This window comes from Rutilus rutilus (genome assembly GCF_951802725.1).
Source record: "Rutilus rutilus genome assembly, chromosome: 15".
NCBI lineage: Eukaryota > Metazoa > Chordata > Actinopteri > Cypriniformes > Leuciscidae > Rutilus > Rutilus rutilus.
This window is the reverse complement of record NC_140220.1, coordinates 5,055,314-5,079,596: the sequence shown is the minus strand read 5'-3', so window position 1 is coordinate 5,079,596 and position 24,283 is coordinate 5,055,314. Positions and strand designations below refer to the sequence as shown.

Sequence of the window (24,283 nt, the reverse complement as noted above, 5' to 3'; positions counted from 1 at the left end):
TTTTACATACACACTCACACACATCATCATATATTATGATACCTGTTTGAAAAGTCATTTTTTCACCATTATTTTTTTTTTTACAATTCTGTTTCATGTTTATATATTTATATAATATCATGTTAATATTTTATATTTAAAAAAATGCATAAATTAAATCTCCTTAACTTTTAACATTTTATTCATTTCCATGACTTTTCCAGGCCTGGAAAACCAATCAAAAATCCCTGACATTTCCTCATGGTTTTCCATGAGCCCGTGGGAACCCTGTAGATCCTTCCTCCAGCCCATCAGCCGCCTCTCGTCCAGAACCCTGATCAGAATCACAAAGACACACACATACAGTAAGACATGCAGATAGAAAGAGAGACGTTCCTCTTGCTCAGCTCTTTTCTTTACAGCAGGAAGCGAGCGACCGCAAAGCCCCGTCCGTTTTGGCTTCCATCATTCGAGGTGTGTGTGGCTCTACTCCTGGATCGGACCCGTGCTGGTCAGTACATAAACACTGAGGGTTGACCCACGCACGGTTTTGGAAGCAGCAAAATGAATGAACATAACTAGCTTGACTAGCCTCCGGTGTCAGGCGAGGCAAAGCTTCAGTGCTGTTGATGGTAGTAATCAAAGTGTCTTCACTGTCCTGAGGAGCAGAGAGCAAGAGAGTAAGAAATGTGAATAATTTGACTAATATTAATCGTTGTATTGGTCCTGATGGGTTGGAATGGGTCTAGTCCCACATTCACTGTTATATCAAACTGCAGATTAGATCACGAGCAGGTTTCCATCTTGTTGAAGGTTCGAGCGCTCCAGTCTTTGTTAATGGTGACGGACGGTTCATCTCGCCCCGTCTTCCTCGTTCTATGTTGGATTGATTGACTATTGTTTATGCCTTACAGGGGGTGGTAATATGGTAATTCCAAGTCTCATTCCTGGGCTGTTGCCATGGTGATGTTTTGTGGGTGTGGCAAGCTGTGGGACCCTGAGGATGCCAGAGAGAGGGTGGAGCTTGAGGAGGAAATGACATGCGGAGACTGGCACCTGCGAACACATGTGATGTCATTATTTTGAGACCAACAGCATACTACTACTTTTGTAGTACCGAGTACATTTAGTATACAAATTAATGCACAAATACCCAGATGACATACTATAATTTCCAAAATGTGCTATAAATGTTTAAAAATAGTATGTAAAATAGTGTACAAACATTTTAGACTGAATTATGCAACACTGTGGTTTTATTAAGTACATGTTAATGCAGCTAGTGGAGCATCAAAGGGTTTTTGTTTTATTTTTAACACAAGAAATAGATTTGTAACTGTAATTGGGAAGTCAAGTCAGGCACAAGTCAAGCATTGTAGGTCTTGGTATTTTATGCGAACAAAAATGTGCAGAACTGGTATGAGAAATACACAAGTATTCCGTTCTAAAAATAGCGCATAAATACTTGAGAAATCTGCACTGAGATTCAACTATGTACACATGAGCACTATGTTATAGAGATTATACATTAATCTCGGATTACCCAATAGACCATATCACACTATAATCCTAATTTAATCTTATCAAACATAAATCCTTAAAAAAACCCTAATCACTTAGGTTTATAAATTATATAAAAGAATATATTAATAATATTATAATATATATATATATATATATATATATATATATATATATATATATATATATATATATATATATATATATATATATATATTGTGTGTGTTTGTGCATAAATAAATGGGTGTGTACACACATATACATATATAGTATATGTATGTATAATACATATAAATATAATGATATTTATACACACATATTATATAAACAAAAACTTATGTTAAGATGCGATTAATCGATTTGACAGCACTAATATATATATATATATATATATATATATATATATATATATATATATATTAGTGCTGTCAAATCGATATATATATATATATATATATATATATATATATACAGTATATATATATATATATATATATATTAGTGCTGTCAAATCGATATATATATATATATATATATATATATATATATATATATATATATATACATACAGTATATATATATATATTAGTGCTGTCAAATCGATTAATCGCATCTTTTATTGGGAAAAATGGGAAAAATGAATATATTGTGAAAAAAAAAATATATATATATATATTATATACACACACACACTGAACAAAATAATAAACGCAACACTTTTGTTTTTGCCCCCATTTTTCATGAGCTGAACTCAAAGATCTAAGACTTTTTCTATGTACACAAAAAGCCTATTTCTCTCAAATATTGTTCACAAATCTGTCTAAATCTGTGTTAGTGAGCACTTCTCCTTTGCCGAGATAATCCATCCACCTCACAGGTGTGGCATATCAAGATGATAATTAGACAGCATGATTATTGCACAGGTGTGCCTTAGGCTGGCCACAATAAAAGGCCACTCTAAAATCTGCAGTTTTACTGTATTGGGAAGGTCCAGGGGGGTCCGAAAACCAGTCAGTATCTGGTGTGACCACCATTTGCCTCACGCAGTGCAACACATCTCCTTCGCATAGAGTTGATCAGGATGTTGATTGTGGCCTGTGGAATGTTGGTCCACCCATGTTGCTGCTCACCCACACGCTGTCTGCCATCTGCCCTGTACAGTGAAAACCGGGATTCATCTGTGAAGAGGACACCTCTCCAAAGTGCCAGACGCCATCGAATGTGAGCATTTGCCCACTCAAGTCGGTTACGACGACTAACTGCAGTCAGGTCCAGACCCCGATGAGGGCGACGAGCATGCAGATGAGCTTCCCTGAGACGGTTTCTGACAGTTTGTGCAGAAATTCTTTGGATATGCAAACCGATTGTTGCAACAGCTGTCCGCAGTCAGCATGAATGAATGTGTTTGGGATGCTCTGGATCGGTGTATACGACAGCGTGTTCCAGGTCCTGCCAATATCCAGCAACTGCGCACAGCCATTGAAGAGGACTGGACCAACTTTCCACAGGCCACAATCAACAACTTTTTTTTTTTTTTCAGGGCGGTCCTGCATGTGTGAAGTGCGCATTTGTTAGACACTTTACTATCCCATGAGGCCACAGGATTTGTGAATGGCAGTGAAGTGACGCAACTGACACCGGTAGGTCACATGACAGTATACTAGTATACTACACACATTCATACTATCGGATGCAGCACATGCTTAAATTGCATTGAGTTGCTGCCATGTGATAGCAGGCTGATTAGATATTTGTGACCCTGGACCACAAAACCAGTCACATGGTTCAAATTGAGATTTATACATCACCTGAAAGCTGAATAAATAAGCTTTCCATTGACATATGGTTTGTTAGGATAGGACAATATTTGGCTGAGAACTATTTGAAAATCTGGAATCTGAGGGTGCAAAAAAAAAAAATCTATATTCGAAACATCGAGAAAATCACCTTTAAAGTTGTCCATTTATGTTCGCGATTGTGCAGCATTCACTCACAGAAATAAATGTTTTATATATTTACGGTTGGAAATTTACAAAATATCTTCATGGAACATGAGCTTTACTTAATATCCTAATGATTTTTGGCATAAAAGAAAAATCTATAATTTTGACCCATACAATGTATTGTTGGCTATTGCCACAAATATACCCGAGCGACTCGTGACTGGTTTTGTGATCCAGGGTCACATTTGTGTTAACAAGCCGTTGAATAGGTGCATCTTTGAAGTTTTACTGACCATGACTGAGATTTTCTGACCCGTCCAGACGCTGATTTCTCTCTGTAACTGGTGTTGTCCAACAGAACATCTCGAGATGGAGACCTCGGGAGGTCCAGCTGAAACACGACAGGAGGAGTCATGTCCAGTTCCAGAACCATTATATTCTCCGCCTATGGAGGGACACAAGGGACAATCACGTAAACTGCACTCTTCTTATTAGTATTTCTGTCTTTAAAAGTAAAAAAATGTCTAAACATCCTTAACACACTCCAGGCACACATCATGGCTCCAGCACATGAACTCATTTCAACCATTTCATTTAACATCTTCTGGCTACGTTCCACTTTTTCTTCCTACTCTTCCATCTATCTCTCTCTCTCTCTCCATAAACATACCCTGTATCTGGAATGAGCTCCCATCGCTATGGCAACCCTGGCGTACTGGCTGATTGGTCGCTTGTATCCCACAGCAGAGACGGGTCTTCTGTTCATCTGTGTGAATTTACTGTCAGAAACACAGAAAACAGACAAGAACATCAACTTCGTTATCCGTATATGTGAGCTGTTCTGCTCAGTAAAGCACTAAATCACTCATGTCAGATCATTGCTGTTTTAGGACCATTTTTGTTAATATTTTGAATTAGATTTTATTGATTTATTTTCAATTTAGTAATTTTATTTTTGTCATTTCTTTTTTTTTTTTATGTCTACATTTTTACACATTTTAGTTTATTTTGTTTTAGTTATTTTAGTACTTTAAACGAAAATTGGATTTTTTGCCCTGGAATTAGCTGTAATAAAATACGTTTTCAGTTCACGTTTATTTTATTTCAAGTAATGAAAATGTTTTTTATGGTTTTAGTTTTAGTTAATGATAACCCTGTGTCAGATAATGACGTCACTTACATGAAATACTATGGTATAATACCATGTTTTTTTTGTTTTTTTTAAGTACCATGATTCTTAAAGGTAGAGTAGGCAATTTTCAGAGACGCTAGTAATAACGAGCTAGCTTTGAAAGCATAAGATCCCACCCTCCCATCAGAGCGTCTCCAAAGCCACGTCTCGTGTTCAAAACACACGAACGCACACAGCAGAGAGCAAACTAGAGCTTTACGAAAGACAGCGTTAAACTACCTCATGTCTCAAAGCACATAACATTACAATAATAATGAGCATAACTTTAAGAGCTCTGACCTGTACCACCTGACTGCTGCAGATTCATTTCAGCGCTGATAGTGTTGACATTGAAACGCATGAATTCGAGTCACGAACCGCTCCGAGTATAACGTCACGGGTTTCCATCTCCTCCAAATTACAGTAGTTATGGCGTGAACGCAGCATTAGCTGGTTGTTTTGGTTCAGGAGGAACTGTTAAAGGCGCGAGCGGCGGAGGTATGGAAATACATTGACAGTGAGATAGGACATCGTATCACTGCACTGCATCGCAAATGCAATGATTGGTTGGACAAACATGTTATGGTCCTACGCCTTCCACAAACAATATATATACATTTAGACCATCTAACTTAGTGATTGCTATCAGGATGTGAAGAGACTTTCAACCAGCATAACAAAAACTGTTTCTAGAACAAATTTCCTACCCTGCCTTTAAGGCTTTTGCTTTTGTAAACAAATAAAAAAATTGTTCCTACATATACATTTTGTTACAAAACAAAAAATGAACACTACATAACTCCCATATTTCCACTAGTGTTGTTTCATCATTTTTTATAACTTTAAAATATGTAATAATGAGTTTGATGTGTTCTGGCTGCTGATGATATTACTATCTGATGCATCCCATGTGAAGATCGATGTTCACTCACTTCTCTGCCGGGACGAGAGGCTGAAACTTCCACTGGTCTTCCTCCGTGTCAAACTGAAGTCTGTTCATTATTTTATTCTTCTCTTCAGGAGGTATAAAGTTCTCTATGATCAGATATCTACAGAGACAGACAGAGACATATACAGCTGTATGACAGATAGCTGTCATTTTATTGACAGCGCTTCCCTTCAGAGACGTCATCACCGGTAAAATGATGCAGAGCAAACGTGTGTTTAGAGTCACACTCACTTGAATTTGAGCTCTCGGGTCAGTTCGTTCTGTGTTTGTTCCAGCTCCTGTCGACTCCTCACATGCTCATCATTCACATCCTGAATATCAGCCTTCAGAGACTGAAGCTTCGCATACAGCTGAGAGAGAGAGTGAGAGAGAGAGAGAGAGAGTGAGAGTGTGAGAGAGTGAGATAGAGAGAGACAGTGTGAGAGAGTGAGAGAGAGAGAGAGAGAGACATGTGATCATCCATACACCCATCATCATCATACTTTCATCCATCCTTCGTCATCATCCATTCTTTATCATATTTTCATCAATCCTTCATCATCATCATCCATCCTTTATCATCATCATCATCATCCTTTCATCCATCCATCATCATCATCATCTGCCCTTCATCATCATAATTATCTCTCCATCATCATCATACTTTCATCCATCCTTCGTCATCATCCATTCTTTATCATCGTCATATTTTTATCAATCCTTCATCCTCATTATCATCCAGCCTTCATCATTATCATCATCCATCCATGTATCCATCTACTGAATCTCATCATCAGCTCTCATGCTATGACTGTGGTCAGTGATCCAGTCAGTGTTAGTGTGGGACGTCCAGTGTCACGCAGCAGGGGTTAAAGGTGAAGCTCAGGAAGGAGCATGTACAGGTGAGGTCAGGTGCCGTATGTTCCACTGAACATCACAACAGTTATTCCATTACAGCCCAACAGGAAGTCATGAGTTCTGACAGGAAGTGGCGTGCAGATGGGAACGGTGGAGCTCAGCCCTGTTTAGCCTGTCTACTGCTGAGAATTAAATCTCTGAAGTCACCAGAGATTCAGAAAGAGGGTTTTGGTGGTTAGCATGCCAGCGGTAGCCATGGAGATTAATGCAGGTTGACTTGAATTAGTTGCTGTGAAAGCTTTAATGCTAGCGTTTAGCATTAGCCTCTGACAGACAGCAACCGAGCAAGTGTAAAACAAACTAACCTTCTTGTACTGATAAAAGGTGTTTAATTTTCACGGGGAGGTGGGGTCAGGGGTGTTCCAGGGGTCAAAGGTCAAAGGTCCAGAATTAAGGGGGAGCAAGAGGAACAGAGGAGTTAGGGAACTCAGTGCTGTCATATTTATATATTGTCACTCAATATTCAGTGGTTGCTAAAGTCTCATTCAAAGGAGTCGTGATGTAACGCTTGTTAATGAGCGTTACTGGGAATGTTGGGATGGGCAAAGTTTGTGGTCAGTAAGATTTTTTTAATGTTTTCTTTTTTAAAGTCTCTTCTGCTCACCAAGGCTGCATTTATTTGAGCAAAAATGCAGTAAAAACAGGAATATTGTGAAATATTATCATAATCTGAAATAAGTGTTTTCTATTTGAATGTATATTAGAATGGAATTTATTCCTGTGATTCAAAGCTGAATTTTCAGCATCATTACTCCAGTCTTTAGTCACATGATCCTTCAGAAATCATTCTAATATGATGATTTGATGCCCAAGAAACATTTGTAAATAATATATAAACGTGGTGGACTGTGAAATAAAATAAAGAACATTCATTTGTTATGAATAATCTTTTGCTTTGCATCCATCAAGTTCTAAATCAAAACAGAAAATAATCAAAATGAAATGAAGTATCTCGCAATTGTTTAATATTGGAAGCCACTGGTCCCAAAAGAGGGACGTTCTCATGATTAGCAACCTCTGAATGTGATGCCATCAGCATGTGAGCTTCTACAATCCACACCACACTTCACCTCAGTTCAGCTGTGTGTGTGTGTGTGTGTGTGTGTGTGTGTCTCTCACCTTTTTGAGTTTCTTGGTCTTTGCTTCCACCTCCTGTTGCAGTGAGGAGAACGTTTCTCTGAGTTCTAACGTCTCCTCGTCCTGATCCAACACCTGCTGGTGTATTTCCCGCTCTCTGCGTGTCTGCTCACACACACACACAGATTTACACACAGTTGTGTGTTATTAATGAGCACAGAATGCCATACAGTTGCTAACGGTGAAGTGTGTCGTTTTTAGCGCCACTAGTGTGATGTAAACATTAAAACTGTGCGTGTTACCTGTTCGGCAATCTCGTGTCTTTTCTGTTCAATCATCTTCTGTTGCTCATTAGTGTGATCAATAATGTTCTTCCCACCAACCAGCAGCTTGCTCTCCATCGCCTAGCAACCAGAAGATCACATGTAGAGTTCACACACACACACACACACACACACACACACACACACTAATTAGGACATATCATAGACTTCAACTGCTTTTAAATAAAGCTCATTATAATGACTACAGACATGCCCAAACCTGAAGAAACATTTTTGCATTTTTAGAGTAATTTATTTTTAGTCTCTTCTGCTCACTGAGGCGAAATACAGTAAAAACAGTAATATTGTGAAATATATTTAAAATAACAGTTTTCTATATGAATATACTTTAAAATGTAATTTATTCCTGTGATTAGAGCTGAATTTTCAGCACCAGTCTTCAGTCACATGATCCTTCAGAAATCATTCTAATATGATGATTTGATGCTCAATTATTAACGTTGAAAACAGTTGTGCTGCTTAAACTTTTGTGGAAACGGTGAGACTATACACACACACACACATATATATATATATATATATATATATATATATATATAGGGTTAGTGTGAAATATGTATATTTCTTTTTTTTAAATGGAGAGGAACTTTGAACCAATGAGAGATCGCTGTGGGCGGAGCTACCCAGTGTGATGCTGCACAATTGAAAATGGAAAACTGCTCTCGATTTTGTTGCACTACAAAGAACCACTGTCACTCACGTTGTCTGAAATCACCAACTCTTATTGAAAACGGCTACAAATGGCTGTCAGTGTGAAGGACCTTTTCGAATGCATGATGAAAATAATCTCGGCGTCCTCCCCCACCCGACAGCACAGAGCTCTCTTTGTGGACAGCAGCCGCTCTCGGCTTTAGCGACACACAAAGATTATTGTCAGAAGGCCACAACAGGGAGAGGAACAAAGACTGAGCCCAGAACTACAGCTGACCCGCACGGGCCATCAGACCAGCGCTCGCAACATCCAAAACACCCTGTCAGAACACATCAGACTTCACGGGACACGTCTCTCAGGTTTACACACGCAGAATACAGTTCATTTTCTCTCTCTGTCTTTGTGATCACGGGACTGGAACGGATGGAACGGGAGGAGAGGAGGAGGACGAAGATGAATAGACAAAAATAATAGAAAGAAAATAACAGAGACATGGAAAGATGGAGAGAAAGTGCTTTGTGTCCCAAGGGATGAAACCAAAACCTTCCTGTGTTAATGTACAGCCACACAGAGGGTGGAGGCTTATTCTAAATCTCATCAGCATGCATGAATATTAATTAGGCGACATAATATTCGGTTCATTACTATTAACTGGTCTTAAAGGAATAGGTCACCCAAAAAATGAAAAGGATCCCATAAATTTCCTCGCCAGCTATGTTTCCATCCACACGTTTTTATCCGAATTAAGTGTTATCGAATGAAGAATCATGCCTTATGGAAACAGTAAAATTCGATTGAATTTCATGAATATCGACTCAAATGAAATACGTTCGGTCTCATATCTTGATCGATATACGGCTGATGGATAAACGCGTTATTTGCCGCGATCCATTTTGTCTAGCAAAACTTTGTTCGCAAATGTTTACTTGAATGTTGTGCGATTCAGTGCGAAAATGAATGGAAACACCTTAAAATGTCTCAAATCAATTCGATATACCAATTTGATCGCAAAACGGCATGTGACGTCATTACGCACAGGTTTTTATTCGCTTTAAAGCCGTTGGATGGAAACACACTTTCACCAGCTTTATTCGCATGAGTTTTCTTTACCGAACTTCAGATAATTCGATTGACAAGTGGATGGAAACTTAGCTAATGACTTACAATCTATACTGTAAATGACAGGTAACAATATATAAGAAAATATAGCACAACTGCACAGTAAAAAATTGTATTTAAAAAAAAAAAAATGACACAATCAGAGTTATATTAAAAAATACCCTGGCTCTTCCAGGCTTTATAATGGGAGTGAATGGTAACTTGGATTTTGAAGCCCAAAACTCGACTCTCTCGTGACCCCCCACACGTGAACGCGCGTACGGCTGTTGCCGGAAGCCAGTGATTATAGTTTATAAAGTTATGAATATGTAAATTTTTCTTTACAAAACGCATCGCTTCACTTCAGAAGGCCTTTATTAGCTCACTGGAGCCGCTTGGAAGAGCCAGGATATTTTTTAATATAACTCAGATTTTGTTTGGCTTAAAGAAGAACGTCATGCACTTAGAATGGCTTGAGGGTGAGTAAATTATGGGATAATTTTTCAAAAATTTTTGGGTGAACTAACCTTTTGAAAAGATTTTACAAAGCTACTAAATTTAATTGTCAAAAAAATGAAAGAAATGTACATAAATTGTGTGAAACCCCTTACACACTCAGATCTCAAACAGAAGTAGCCTAATTATTATTTTGAACATTAGCTTTTTAAAACATTTATAAAATATTTTTAGTTTTTATTTTAACTTTAGTCATTTTGCCATTTTGTATTTTCTTTTTATATTTTTAATTAACTTTAATTTATTTCAGTTTAAGTAATGTTAGTACCAAAACAATTAAAATACAATACATTTAATTCACAATATATATATATATATATATATATATTTTTTTTTTTTTCATAAATTATGCTCAACCCTTTCCACACTCAGGTAATTCATAATTTTTAGTTTTAGTCTTTTTGCTATGTGCTTTTGTCATTTCTTTAGTTTTTGATTTTTTACAAATATTTCCATATAACTTTATTTTCATCTCAGTTGTAGTAGTTAACTCAGTACCAGTTATAATATAATTAACATTTTTGACAAAATGAAATGAAAAAGAAATTTAAATAAAATGGAGCAAAACCCTTAACACATATTTAGACTGCTTGTACATGGTATATACTATTACAGTAATGATGGAAAATAAAATACAGTATAGAGAAAGAGAGAAACAGAGATGCCTTTTCGTGCCAGTTTAAAATAGACATTGGCCTCAGGGAGAGCGTCAGCATTACGTTCCGTCATCACACACACACACACACACACACACACACACACACACACACACACACACACACACACACACACATCGCAGCAGTGAAGATGCTCTTGTTTAACAGAGACCTTTCCATCCAGACCCCCCACACTCCGGTCACCATGGCAACAGAGCTCAGGACGAGTCTGGGTCATTATGTATTCACACTGGTGAGGAATTCATTGGCCAGGAGCTTCCGACTGAAGCTCCGCCTTCCTGCACATAGACGCTGACGCATCAATATTTCAGCAAAGCATCCTGGGAGAAAGCCAATGACTGATGTTTACTGTCAGCACATACAGGCTATGTTTGGAACTGAGTCCTAGCGTACTGCATGTATATATTATATAATGATATACAGTGAAACAGCTGTTTACATGTTTAATTCAGCAAGTGGTATTCAGTTATAATGGTTAAATGCACAGATTGCGGTTTGTGTAATTTATGTAACCTTTTGGCAGGCTGATCAAATAAGTCAAGGAGATTTTTAGCAGATTATCTGGAGATTCCATGTTTACAAAAATACAGTATAAATCAGTGTTATTTAGTATTATAGTAATACTTTGAATTAGCTTTTGTTTTGATATTTTCAGTTTTAATATATTTTAATTATATTTTAAACTTTAATTTACTTTTATTTCAGTTTTAGTAATTATTTCAACTTAAATTTGCCAAAGTAACATTTCTAATTGTCATTTATTTTTCGTAAGTTTTTGTTTTTAATATTTATATTCTATTTTATTAGGTTAGAGGTGCACGATTATGGATAAATTAAGAATCATGTTTTTTTATATATATATATATATAGATCACGATTCTAAATAGACAGCTCAGCAAAATAACGTGATTTACTAGAGGTTCTGACACATTGTTAAACGCTGCAGTCTACTCTAAATATTTAATTAATTTGAATATTTTTTGTAAAAATCGGGTTGAATGAATGATTCAATGACTCACTCATAAAGACTTCACTTGTTTCATAACTGGATGAATCATCGTTTTTGAAAGAATATCTTAAATTATTAAATGACAAATCTATTTTTTAACAGTCAAATCGCCACCTACTGGTGTAACAATGTAATCGATACAACCGTAATTTGAAGTATCAAGTAGATTAAGATTTAAATGTTCCACTGTGATTTGTCAAAGGTTTAATAGACATAGTCGAATCGTTGTGATTTAGGAATAAGATCATTGGGTTTGTGTTTGAATCAAGATTGCGATCTCATGTTTGGTTTTGTTATCTGTGTTAACCATAAAAACACTGGTACTACATACTGTATAAACAGTTCGAGTACAGTAGTATAATACTATGCTACTCCAAATCCAGCCACACACACAAACAATCCCAGAGGAAACAGTATAATTAGGTTTCTTCCTGTCTGTCTGTCTGTCTCGCCCCCACATCCTTTCTTTAAATGACACTATAATTAAACTAGAAAACAGCTTTGTAAACAGACATTAAAGGCTGAAAGCGTGTGTGAAGCGGTTTGGTCTGTTCCACAGGTAAAACAAGGACACAAGCGCTGGGGATTCTCAATAAAGACTTGAGTCGCAGAATGAATCTGGGCCAAAAACTGAGTCATGAGCTATGTTTGGAACGGCACCATACTACTCATACTATATGTGCAGAATGCATACTGTCCATCAGAGGAGTAAAGTAAAAGTACAGATACCTTACAGCAAAAATGACTCCAATGTCCCCAATTTCAATACCACTTGAGTAAAAGTCTTCGTGTATCTGATTTTAACAGTACTTAAGTATTTTACTCAGACTGAATGTAGGCTCAAAGATGCGCTAGTCCTCAACACCTATAAGAGACATGCCAGTGAAAAACAAGAAACATGATTATTTTGTGAGGAGAGCGATCACATGTTTAAGTCAAAATAAAGCTGAACATATCTTAAACGAACACCTCTCAAGTCTTAGTTAAAGTGCTCAAAAAGGGCATCTCGTCAATATAACGGATACATAAAATAATGTTAAAGCCTAAAAAAGTCAAAGCCTACTTGGACTGGACGTGTTGGTTTCGCATTGCATTACTCAAATGTATTGGAGTAAAGAGTATATATACCTATTCAAAAATGTCGAAAAGTTGCTTAAGTCAAAAATATACTTAAGTACAGTAACTAATTACATTTACTCAAATACTTACACCACTGCTGTCCATAGTGTGCAAATATTCCGTATGCGTAACATTCCTACCGTACATATTTGTAGATAAACACTGGAAAAAATTAGTGTATGATTCACAATTTTAAATAATACATTTTCACAAACAAATCACAAAGAAATGGCAAGCAACATATTGAATCAACATGATATTTTGAACATTTTCTTGTAAAACACTGTAATAATCTTTGTTTTACTTACAACTCTGAAAAATAATTTTTAGGTAACAATATTTAAGAAAATATAGCATGACTGCACATTAAAAAAAAAAAGTGTCAACAGCAGCTTTATATTTAAATTAAATTTACAGCAAAGGTTTCTATTTGAGCATTGTAACATGGGTTATTATTGTAAGGGACTACTAAACGAAATTCTTTACACAAAAATGGATTTAAAATGTGAAATTACTTTTTAAATTTCCAAGATATATCGTCACTCACATGCTGCAACTATAAAATGTTTAGAGTGGAATAATCCCAACTATTGCTACTTGTTTTTTTAATAAATATGTATATAGTATAGAGTGCTGCAGGCATGACATATTTTTGTAGACAAACACCCAGAAAAGAGCATTTTAGCACTTCGGTTTGATCGTCTGTGGGTTTTTTTGAATGGGTTTTTGGTTAAATGCCTGAAATAACGTCTGTGGTGAACACAAGCTTAATGTGTTTTCATGTTTTATTCTACAACATGCATAATATACACCAGTAATACCCCACATGTGATTTTTTTTTTAAAGCCTTTACTTACAAGCGTCTAAATGGGACGGCAGAAGTTGTCAGGAACATTAAACGTCATCAGCCGAACAGGAAAACTCATCTACTCGCAATAGTCCGCTTTCACGGCCTTCTTGTGTTTATAATCGTGCTCTTGCAAACTATTATAACTCGAACTGTCATGGGAAAACGTTTTTAAACAAAGACTGAGAGTTGTCGGAAGCTTAATGATGGTGATGTTGAGGTCATGTGACCGTGGTGTAGGTCATTTATAGTCTATGTTTAGCTTTTTACTTCTGATGAGTGTATTTAGGCTTCAGAATTCATAAAAGTTGTGATCGTTTAAGAATCAGAAAATTTTGCTGGTCACAAAGCTTATTTTCTGCAATAATCCAAAAGCCAATTGGGTTTTGCAACCAGGGTGATGCGAACTTCTGGGTTGGCCTGCAAAAATAAGTCATGACTGCACTCACTATACAGTACAGTAACTATACACTCACTATACAGTAAGCTAATATGCCATTCTGAACACAGTCCTGTTTGTGATCAGACATGCAGTGATGTGCTTCCTGTGTTGCTGTTATTGTTTGAGATGGTGTAATGTGATTGGCTAACAGCCCAGAGAACAGGATGAGGTCGTGATGAGTCATCACCTGTCAGGAAATGACCCACCAATAATGATGGCTATTTATAAAACTGAACCCCCTTTCAATTTGAAACCTCATCCTGCATCTGGCCGCGACTTCAGCAAACACCTCTGATATGAGAATAAAGAGTTGAACAATATAAGCACCCAGCTCTTTGAAAACACTCTCACAATAATGCACAAGGCCATGTGAAGATTAGAGATGCACCGATTGATCGGCTGGTGACCGGAATTGGCCGATTTTCACGTGATCGGCCATGACCGGCAACCGGCCGGTCAGTCTGACATATGCCGATTTTATGCCGGTCAAATGCACTCGGGCGCCGCATGATTAACCTTTTGAGCGGTACGGTCTCATATATGGGATTTTTATCTCTGTGCCCCTGAGAGTACGGTCGGTGCCACATTTATAATGTTCAGTGACGTCGCATAACTGCCAGATTCAAACTGTGCTTTCGCGCGTTGGCTGGCGCTGAGCCAGAGTCGGACGCGTTCAGCGCTGTCATATAAGTTATCACAACTAAGCAGTGTTTTCAACCTCATAATGTTTATTTTAGGCTTCATATATTTAAATACACATAAGCACGAGTAAAACAATACATTTGGAGTTTGTAAAATACACACTGATGTCTGTGGAAGCAGCAATAACAATCTATTCAAATATAATTTGCCGACATGTTTTATTCATATCAGACAAACATAGTGGAAGTAACTATAAAGTTTACTCTATTCTTCTCAGTTCACCGGCCACTTTCTTGCATTTATTTCGGGAGAAACTGATGAATTCACGTGCTGTAAATCCGACTGACAGGACAACATTGCGGCGCCCATCTCATGTTATAGATCAAGATTATTTATAAAGGTTTTTAAACGACCAAACACACTCACTTACACGTATGTGAGAATCGGAATATCAGATAGGCTAGTTGATGACATGGTAAGCAAGTTTGTGAATATTTTGAATAAAAAAGGAAAAGCGAAATAAAAGCGACACATCTGTCATACAGTATTATTGTGGCTGCGGTGTATCGCGTGACGCGTCGCCATGGAAACATTAAAGGGAACGGTCGCCTTGAAAAAACTCACTCTGGGGGTGGGGTTGTCAGTTAGAATATTTTAAACTTATGTGTGAAAGGGTTAAAGAAAAGATCGAAAATAAATATTTGTGTGTGCTGTAAAGTGGTTAGAAAAAAATTTAATCGGAATCGGCTAAAATCGGTATCGGCAGGTCAAACTCAATGAAAAATCGGAAATCGGAATCGGCCTAGAAAATTGTAATCGGTGCATCTCTAGTGAAGATGTCATGCATTCAGTCATCACGAGCTGAATCGGATCACATGACTATTTCAGATAACTCAGTGTTGTCTTCAGAAGAGCTGCTTATGGCTGAATAGAACCGGTTTCATAATGGATGAACTTTACACAGTTATTGAACTTGATTTTCGTGTTTTATGGCGACTTTCCATAGACATAATGATTTTTATACTTTGTTTAAACTGTATATTCTATCCGCTAACCCTAAACACAGCCCTCACAGAGAACTTTATGCATTTTTACATTATCCAAAAAACATAATTCAATATGATTTATACGCTGTTTTCCTCATGTGGATGAAAAATGTCCCAGTAATGTTGGGTTTACCAGGACCACACACACACACACACACACACACACACACACACACACACACACACACACAAATACATACATACACAAATGCGCGCGTGCACACACACACACACACAAACACATACACACTCACACACACTGTTGATGGGAATTAGACCTCTACTAGTATGACTGACTGTATTGACTGTAATCAATGATTTTACACCAGAGAGACTCTGCCTGGCTACTGTACTGTTGTTTGATTGGCTTAATGATGGCCGAGAAAAACGAGCACACGTGATTGGTTGACCGCAGCAGGACATCGTCCACCATCATCTGTGGACATCGTCCACTATCATCGTCTGTGACCGCAGACACACACAGCTGAGGGCCTTTAACCTGTTATTAAATGCACTTTTCTTTAACTTGACAACATCAGTGGGGGAACAAATCTAAGCCGAGATGTAAAATGATATGCATAGCATTGTCATCCTCAGAAGATCAACAAACGCGTGTGTGAAACGCATGAGAGTGGAGGAATTCTCTCTGTCGTCATGGTTACGCTCTGATGTGATCACAGCACATGGATTCTGTTCTCTGACACACACAGTGTTTGATTCAGGGCTGTGGTTTGATCGATGACAGCACGACTGTGACTCATCTGATGCCCTGATTCTGACTTTTTACAGAGGAAGATGAAGCCAAAACACAACGGACAAAAATGTAGTTTTCAATGACCCACATTTGCAGTGCTGAATTGTTCATAATTGTCCTCTTCCATATTGCTCTTTTTGTATAATTTTTTTGTTCATTTTATCTATCTATCTATCTATCTATCTATCTATCTATCTATCTATCTATCTGTTCATTTATCTATCTATCTATCTATCTGTCTATCTGTTAATTTATCTAACTCTCTATCTATCTATCTATCTATCTATCTATCTAACTATCTATCTATCTATCTATATATCTATCTATCTATCTATCTAACTGTCTTTCTATCTATCTATCTATCTATCTATCTATCTATCTATCTATCTATCTATCTATCTATCTATCTGTTAATTTATCTATCTATCTATCTATCTATCTATCTATCTATCTATCTATCTATCTATCTATCTAACTGTCTTTCTGTCATCTATCTATCTATCTATCTATCTATCTATCTATCTATCTATCTATCTGTCTATCTATCTATCTAACTGTCTTTCTGTCCATCTATCTATGTTCATTTATCTATCTATCCATCTATCTATAACTGTCTTTCTATCTATCTATCTGTTCATTTATCTAACTGTCTTTCTATCTATCTATCTATCTATCTATCTATCTATCTATCTATCTATCTATCTATCTATCTATCTATCTATCTATCTGTTCATTTATCTATCTAACTGTCTTTCTATCCATCTATCTATCTGTTCATTTATCTATCTATCTATCTAACTGTCTTTCTGTCATCTATCTATCTATCTATCTATCTATCTATCTATCTATCTATCTATCTATCTATCTATCTATCTATCTATCTATCTAACTGTCTTTCTGTCCATCTATCTATCTATCTATCTATCTATCTATCTATCTATCTATCTATCTATCTATCTCTGTTCATTTATCTATCTATCTGTTCATTTATCTATCTATCTAACTGTCTTTCTATCTATCTATCTATCTATCTATCTATCTATCTAACTGTCTTTCTATCCATCTATCTTTCTATCCATCTTCTATCTATCTATCTATCTATCTATCTATCTGTTCATTTATCTATCTATCTAACTGTCCATCTATCCATCTATCTATCTATCTATCTATCTATCTGTGTCATTATTACAGTTTTTCTTGATTACTAACACACTATAACTGATTTAGTTGGCCCAATTTTCCCAAATCATTCAGTTCTCGTAACGAAGACAGGCTTCTCAAAACGTTTAACACATTCCAGTTCTCTCAATATTTCCTGCAAAACTCATTTTGCACAGGTTTAACCCTTTTCTCATTCAGAAAACACAAGTACACAATATAATTACCACCAAGAGTTCCACTGTGAACTCAAATAGCACACATTTATCCATGTGTAAACATATAAACTGATGAGACATCAATCAGAATCTCAGGATAATATAATTAGAGCCACGGGTGATTGTGGGCTTTGGAAAATGAATCCTAGTGGTGGGAGAGGAAGAGGAAGAGAAGGGGGAAATAAAGATGAAGGGCACAGGGTCAAAGGACATTTGTTCCTGATGAAATACAATGCATTATAGTTGACTATGTTCTTGAGCATGGAATAACCATGAGAAAAGCTGAGGGTTTTATACGACTCACACATACAGTATAATTACAGTACACAGTAGCATTACTTTAGATAAGAGAACTTTCACTATTCTATGTACAGTAAATACTGTAGCACATCTTGTACAACCTTAAACTCGCAATTGTCAAATGGATGTTTTAGCCAAGTACTTCTTACATTTGTAAGTTTGGCAGAACCCAGAGACGGCCTAGAAGAGGTTGAGAAAGTCTTGTCAGGAGACTAAAAAACTGTTATACCGTAGTATGGCAAATATGGTCACCAATATTGTAATGCAATATGGTCGAGGTTGCTGATTTTTTTTTTGTAATGTACTGTATTGTAATCGATACGTAGTTCATATTCAATTATTTGGTATTTGAACTTTATCTTTTCTAGTGCTTTTCCTCTACTGCGAGATCTCTTTACAGAAGTGTATTGAAAATTAACCTTACTTAAAGCTTTTGAAATTCTTAAAAATTGTTTCATGAACTGTGTGTTCATTCATGCAATCGAGAAAAATCGCAATGATTAAAAATATTACTTAGTTTGAATGTTTGAATGTATATCATCTATCTATAACTTTTCTTGAAATATACAATTCAAACTCATTCTATACACACACATCAGTGGAACTTGACACGATTATAAAGACAACACATTTAGTGATCACGAACACACACAACCTTCAATCATACTGACCTTGAACTTGGCTGTGAGGAGTTCAGTGGCCTCCTGCTCCTTCTTCAGATGTCTCACCATCTTCTCTTTCTCCTCCAGGAGTCTCAGTTTGTCCTCCGCCACCAGAGTGTGATCGTCTCTGATAGCCTCCTTCTCCCTCTCCAGCTTCTCCTGCTGCTCCTTCATGTAGTCCTGCGCCTCCTTCTCCACACTTTCCTCATCATCATCATCATCATCATCTTCAAGATCATCGTCCTCTTCTACCTCTTCCTCTCCGCCTTCTCCAATCTTCCTCATTCTCCTGCTCCTCCTCTTCCTCTTGGTGAGCATACCGCGTTTATCCAGCTGTGCTTTCAGCCGGGCGATCTCCTCCTGGAACTCCCTCAGGAGCGCGTCTTTGGGGTCTTCGTTGACGCGAGGCTTGTTCTTGATGTTCTTGGCTCGGTTGGCGTAACGCAGGGTGGTCAGGGTCTCCTCGTAATTGTAGGAGGCCGGTCCCAGCGTGGCCACCATGATGGTCTTCGCGTTCCCCCCGAGTGAGTCCTGCAGCAACCGGGTGAGTTTGGAGTCGCGGTAGGGCACGTGAGAACTTCTCCCGTCCACCAGCGCAGAGATCACGTTCCCCAGGGCGGAGAGGGACAGGTTGATCTTGGTGGCCTCCTTCAGACGCTCGCCCTGGACGCCCGTCTTGGTCTGTCGCTCGCTGCCCGCCAGGTCCACCAGGTTGAGTTTTCCCACGCGGATGTGGTTCTGTCCATCAGGCCCGAGCTGGCTGCACTCCACCGTGATGATGAAGATGGCGTGCGACCTCGAGCTGTGCTCGTTCATGTTGGTGAAGCCCACCGATCTGGTCTGGTTCCCCACATTCATCACGTGCTCGATCTCCTTCACGTTCTTGGTGACGAAGGAGGACAGATCTTTGATGTAGACCCCTGAGTCAGCGCTCTCCTTAAGCTCCAGCTTCTTGCTGTGGTCTTTGGTGAGCAGGTCACGGATCTCCTCTTGGTAGATCTCCAAATACGAGGCCCGGACCAGGTACTGTTGGTTCTGAGAGCGCGAGATGTGCGTGAAGATGTGCTCGAACGAGTTCGGGATGATGCCGCGGCGCTCGGGGTCCAGCCACTGGCCTTGCATGGTGTACGTTTTCCCGGTTCCCGTCTGTCCGTACGCGAAGATGGTGCCGTTAAACCCGCGCAGAACCGAGTCGATGAGCGGCCGGACCGTCTCGTCGTACAGGTCGCTCTGTTTGGAGCACGCGTCGTAAACCGCATCAAACGTGAAGGTCTTGAGAAGCTCTCCCGGACCCGCCTTGTGGTTCCGCAGGGCCACCTGGCCCAGTTTCACATCCATCTGCACGATATTCTCATAACCCGTCGATTCTTCTTTACGGTTGATCGGGCGACACCGAACCACCACCTTCACCGCCTCGCCGGTCTTTGACTTCATGGACATATTGACTCCCGTCTGAGATGAGTGGATCACAAATGAATGAGCGCAGTAATTCCCGTTAAACCAGAAGGACGGTGGTGGAAGATGGGAATGTCAGCATCAGCATCCTCCGGTTTCCGAGCGCATAATGTCAGTCACGGCGCAAATCTCTGCGGTCTCCACAAATGAATAAAAGATAAACGCGCTTCCGTCATGAACACGTATGGATGAAACCATAAGCTCGAAATATCTCAGCGATTTCCACTGAAAACACAAGATCCAAAATATAAGCGCGCGTCTGGCAGAGAATCACTCACATCAGCTGCGCTTCACTGCAGCCCTGCCCAAACACACACACACACACACACACACACACACACACACACATCATGGTTGCCAGATCTCCCATGAGAACCAAGCAATCTGAATATAGGAGATGGGGATTTTCAGGAATTGTGGCTCTGCTTTATTACAGACACTTCATATCTTAATTCTTGAGATTTAAAAAGGTATTTTTCCTATGTGAAAATACTAGGATTCTGAGTTGTAGTGGTTCCTTAAAGCTGTTCCAATTCTATTAGACTAAACTCTATGAGATTTTACTGTAATACATGCAGTTATTTTAGAAATTACTTCCCTCAGCATTATGTTAACAAATAATGAGAACATTTTAGATTTCAACAGAAATAAATTCAGTACAATTCTTGTGTTTACACTCGTTTTAATGACTTAAATGCATAAATTAGAATCAATCCAGTAATTGGCTCTAGCCACTAAATACCTATATCTATTTAATAATGAACAATAAAAAAAATTGTACTAGCTAATTCATTCATTCATTTTTATAAAAAAAATGATGTCACTGATTACAACAAAACCACAGGCTGAATTCATTTTGATTCAGTTTGATTCACTAAAAAGAACTAAAGCACTGGAGACCAGTTTTATTAACACCTCGCAGATTTAACATGATAAGAATTAACAAACAATGAATATAAAATAAATATAAATTAAAACAATATTATACACCCCAAAGGGAATATAAACTGAAAACCTCCTCATGAAAAACATGGGAAACATGAAGGGTGAACATGGCAACACTAACACACACACACACACACACACACACACACACACACACACACACACACACACACACACACACACACACACACACACACACACTTTCATGTTTTATTTGGACTTTACATAAACCTAGCCATCATAGAACACTGTCTTCATTATTACACTTTCAAAAAACATAACTTAGCATGATTTATTTATATTTAACTCTTCACACAGTAATCACAGTATCAGTCCATGTGAGCTCGACTGTGGATCATTTATCATTGCTTTGGCACAAAATGTTCAAAAAATATTTTCTCACTCCGACAAACACAGTAAAACTCTATACAGAACAATTTGCGCATGCGTAAACTCTTTTCAAAACTGTTTAACTTAAGTTCAAAACCTATACAAAATTGAACAAGACAGCAATTCGCTTCTAATGCAACATTGAAATATATCAAAAATGAAATACTATCAAAACTATTAGATGCAGCTTTACCATCTATATAGCTCATTCTTGTTTACGTAAAGAAACGTTACAAAAGAAAGCATTGTATAATGCGGCCTGTTGTTAGTGTTTTTAGGCTGTTGGTTTATGAGTGGCAAGTGTGTTTGTTGGGTGAAACCCCTTGCGTTGGCAGAATGACTTGATTTGAGGCATGAATAAAGGGTTTTGATAGTTATAGAGCATTTTGAATGTGAAATTAACTGCTGTGCCAAGCTGGAAGTTGGTTAGAAGAACTGTGAGTTTTGAAAAAGTATTGAGAAAAAATGTCCTTAAAAACTGATCAGATTCCTTCGATTGTGGTCTTGTTTGTGCATCAATGGCGCCATCTAGTGAATTTGTAATATATACATATATATAGTTTTTGTTTTTCAACCAGAAGAGGCTCCACATTTAAATATTCTTTTTAAAATTAATTAGTACTGTGATAAATAATTTTATGTTTATCAAGAGTCAAGAGACCCATACAGAGGATGCCTCGAGCACTAATATTAGCCTGAGTGTCTGATCAGACCAGCTCTTGGGTTTCAAAGGTTTTAAGCATGTAATCTATCAGAGGGAAGCCAAAGCACTTAGTGAAACATCTTGGATGAAATCAATCCATGAAGAAATAGCTGATAGCCTGTGATGATGCTTTTAGCTGTATAAGAGGCCGAAATTCATGATGATTCAACGCATTTACTTTACCTTAAAATTTTAGACAATAACATGTATGTATTCAAGCTGTAAGGAAAGAATTTTAGTATAATATATTCTGTAACTGCCACGTTTGTAAGGCACTGCAATTTTATGTACAAATATATATATGTAAAAATGTATCTGCATGATTAAATGTAAATGGAGGTTTGAATTATAATAATTAACATGTTAAAGAGATTCTTTCGCCATGCACATTGACACAACTTTTTTAAATGGCTGTGACTCAAACTCTGAATGACATCCGGTGTATTTAACAGAACCAGATGTTTAACTCCACTGTGACTCACATAGCAGCAGATTGACTTACAGCCCTCATCTACGCCTCTGCTGACTGTCAGTGTGTGTTCACTAGACTGTCAGACTGCTTAAACCCGGTCAAATGAGGTGAGGAATCCTGGGAGACGAGAAACTTGAAGAACTAGGCTATATTTAAAACACACACGTGGCAAATAAAATCAAACAAACACTGAAACATCTGAGCAAAAAGAAATTCCAGTAATATTCCAGATTCATGCGGTGTGGAGCGGGACAGTTTGGAAACAGGAAAAGGGAGAGTGACTCACTGACGGATTTGAAGGAAAATGAAACCTCCAGCAGTTCTGAGTCTCAGCAGGTTTCTTCATGTTTACAGCTGCATTATGGGGGAAATGTTGCCCAATAGCCAGATTCTTCAAACCTCACAGGACACGAGAGCAGGACTCATTCCAGCCTACAGTCTGTGCTCTTTTCCCCACATGAAAACAGTTTAAATGGGGCATTTTGATTTATTCTCTTCATTTAGGATACAGTTGGCATCATGGTACTTTACACTCTTAAAAATAAAAGTTCTTCACTGGTACAGGAGAAACGCGAAAAATTTGAATATCGTCCAAAAGTTCATTTATTTCGGTAAATCAACTTAAAAGGTGAAATGAATGTACTATATAGACTCATTACATGCAAAGTGAGATATTTCAAGCCTTTATTTGTTATAATTCTGATGATTATGGCTTACAGCTTATGAAAATCAATATTTCTTAGATTTTTAATTGGGGTTTTCATAAACTGTAGCCGTAATCATCAAAATTATAACAAATAAAGGCTTGAAATATATCACTTTGCAATGAGTCTATATAATATATTAGTTTCACCTTTTAAGTTAAATTACTGAAATAAATGAACTTTTGATATTCTAATTTTTCGAGTTTCACCATATATGGTTCCATGAAGAACCTTCAACATCATGGAATCTTAATATTCCACTACAGTGAAAAAATGATTCTCATTTTATTTTATTTTATAAATGTTCTTCACACAAACAAATGATTATTTTACAGGTTTTTTTTATTCGCTTTGGTACTATTTTCACAAGTAAGGTGTACATTTTCAAAACTCTTATACAAAAATCCAAACTGATCACACTTGTAACACAGCCATAGTCATTCTTTCAAAACCTGATCTCATGCTTTCATTACAGTTTACAATTTTCAGGCCACTTAATCATTGTTTCAAACACAAGATTATTGTAATATGTAATGAGAACATTTGGTTTAATCACAGAAACACAACAGTATGATCTTCTTTCAATGTAGTAC

The 24,283-nt window shown here is 37.5% G+C and overlaps 1 protein-coding gene across 1 annotated transcript; it reads right to left on the bottom strand.

The window, feature by feature from the left end:
• Window positions 1-68: 68 nt before the first annotated feature.
• Window positions 69-20,779, bottom strand: kif3ca (kinesin family member 3Ca). Its single transcript, XM_084431846.1, has 8 exons — window positions 19,031-20,779; window positions 7,840-7,941; window positions 7,580-7,702; window positions 5,795-5,913; window positions 5,547-5,663; window positions 4,114-4,222; window positions 3,737-3,888; window positions 69-1,035 (listed from the first exon to the last, which is right to left on the bottom strand). The coding sequence occupies exons 1-8, from the start codon at window positions 20,459-20,461 to the stop codon at window positions 921-923; spliced, it is 2,268 nt and encodes a 755-aa protein (XP_084287972.1). The 5' UTR covers window positions 20,462-20,779; the 3' UTR covers window positions 69-920.
• Between the last annotated feature and the right edge of the window lie 3,504 nt (window positions 20,780-24,283).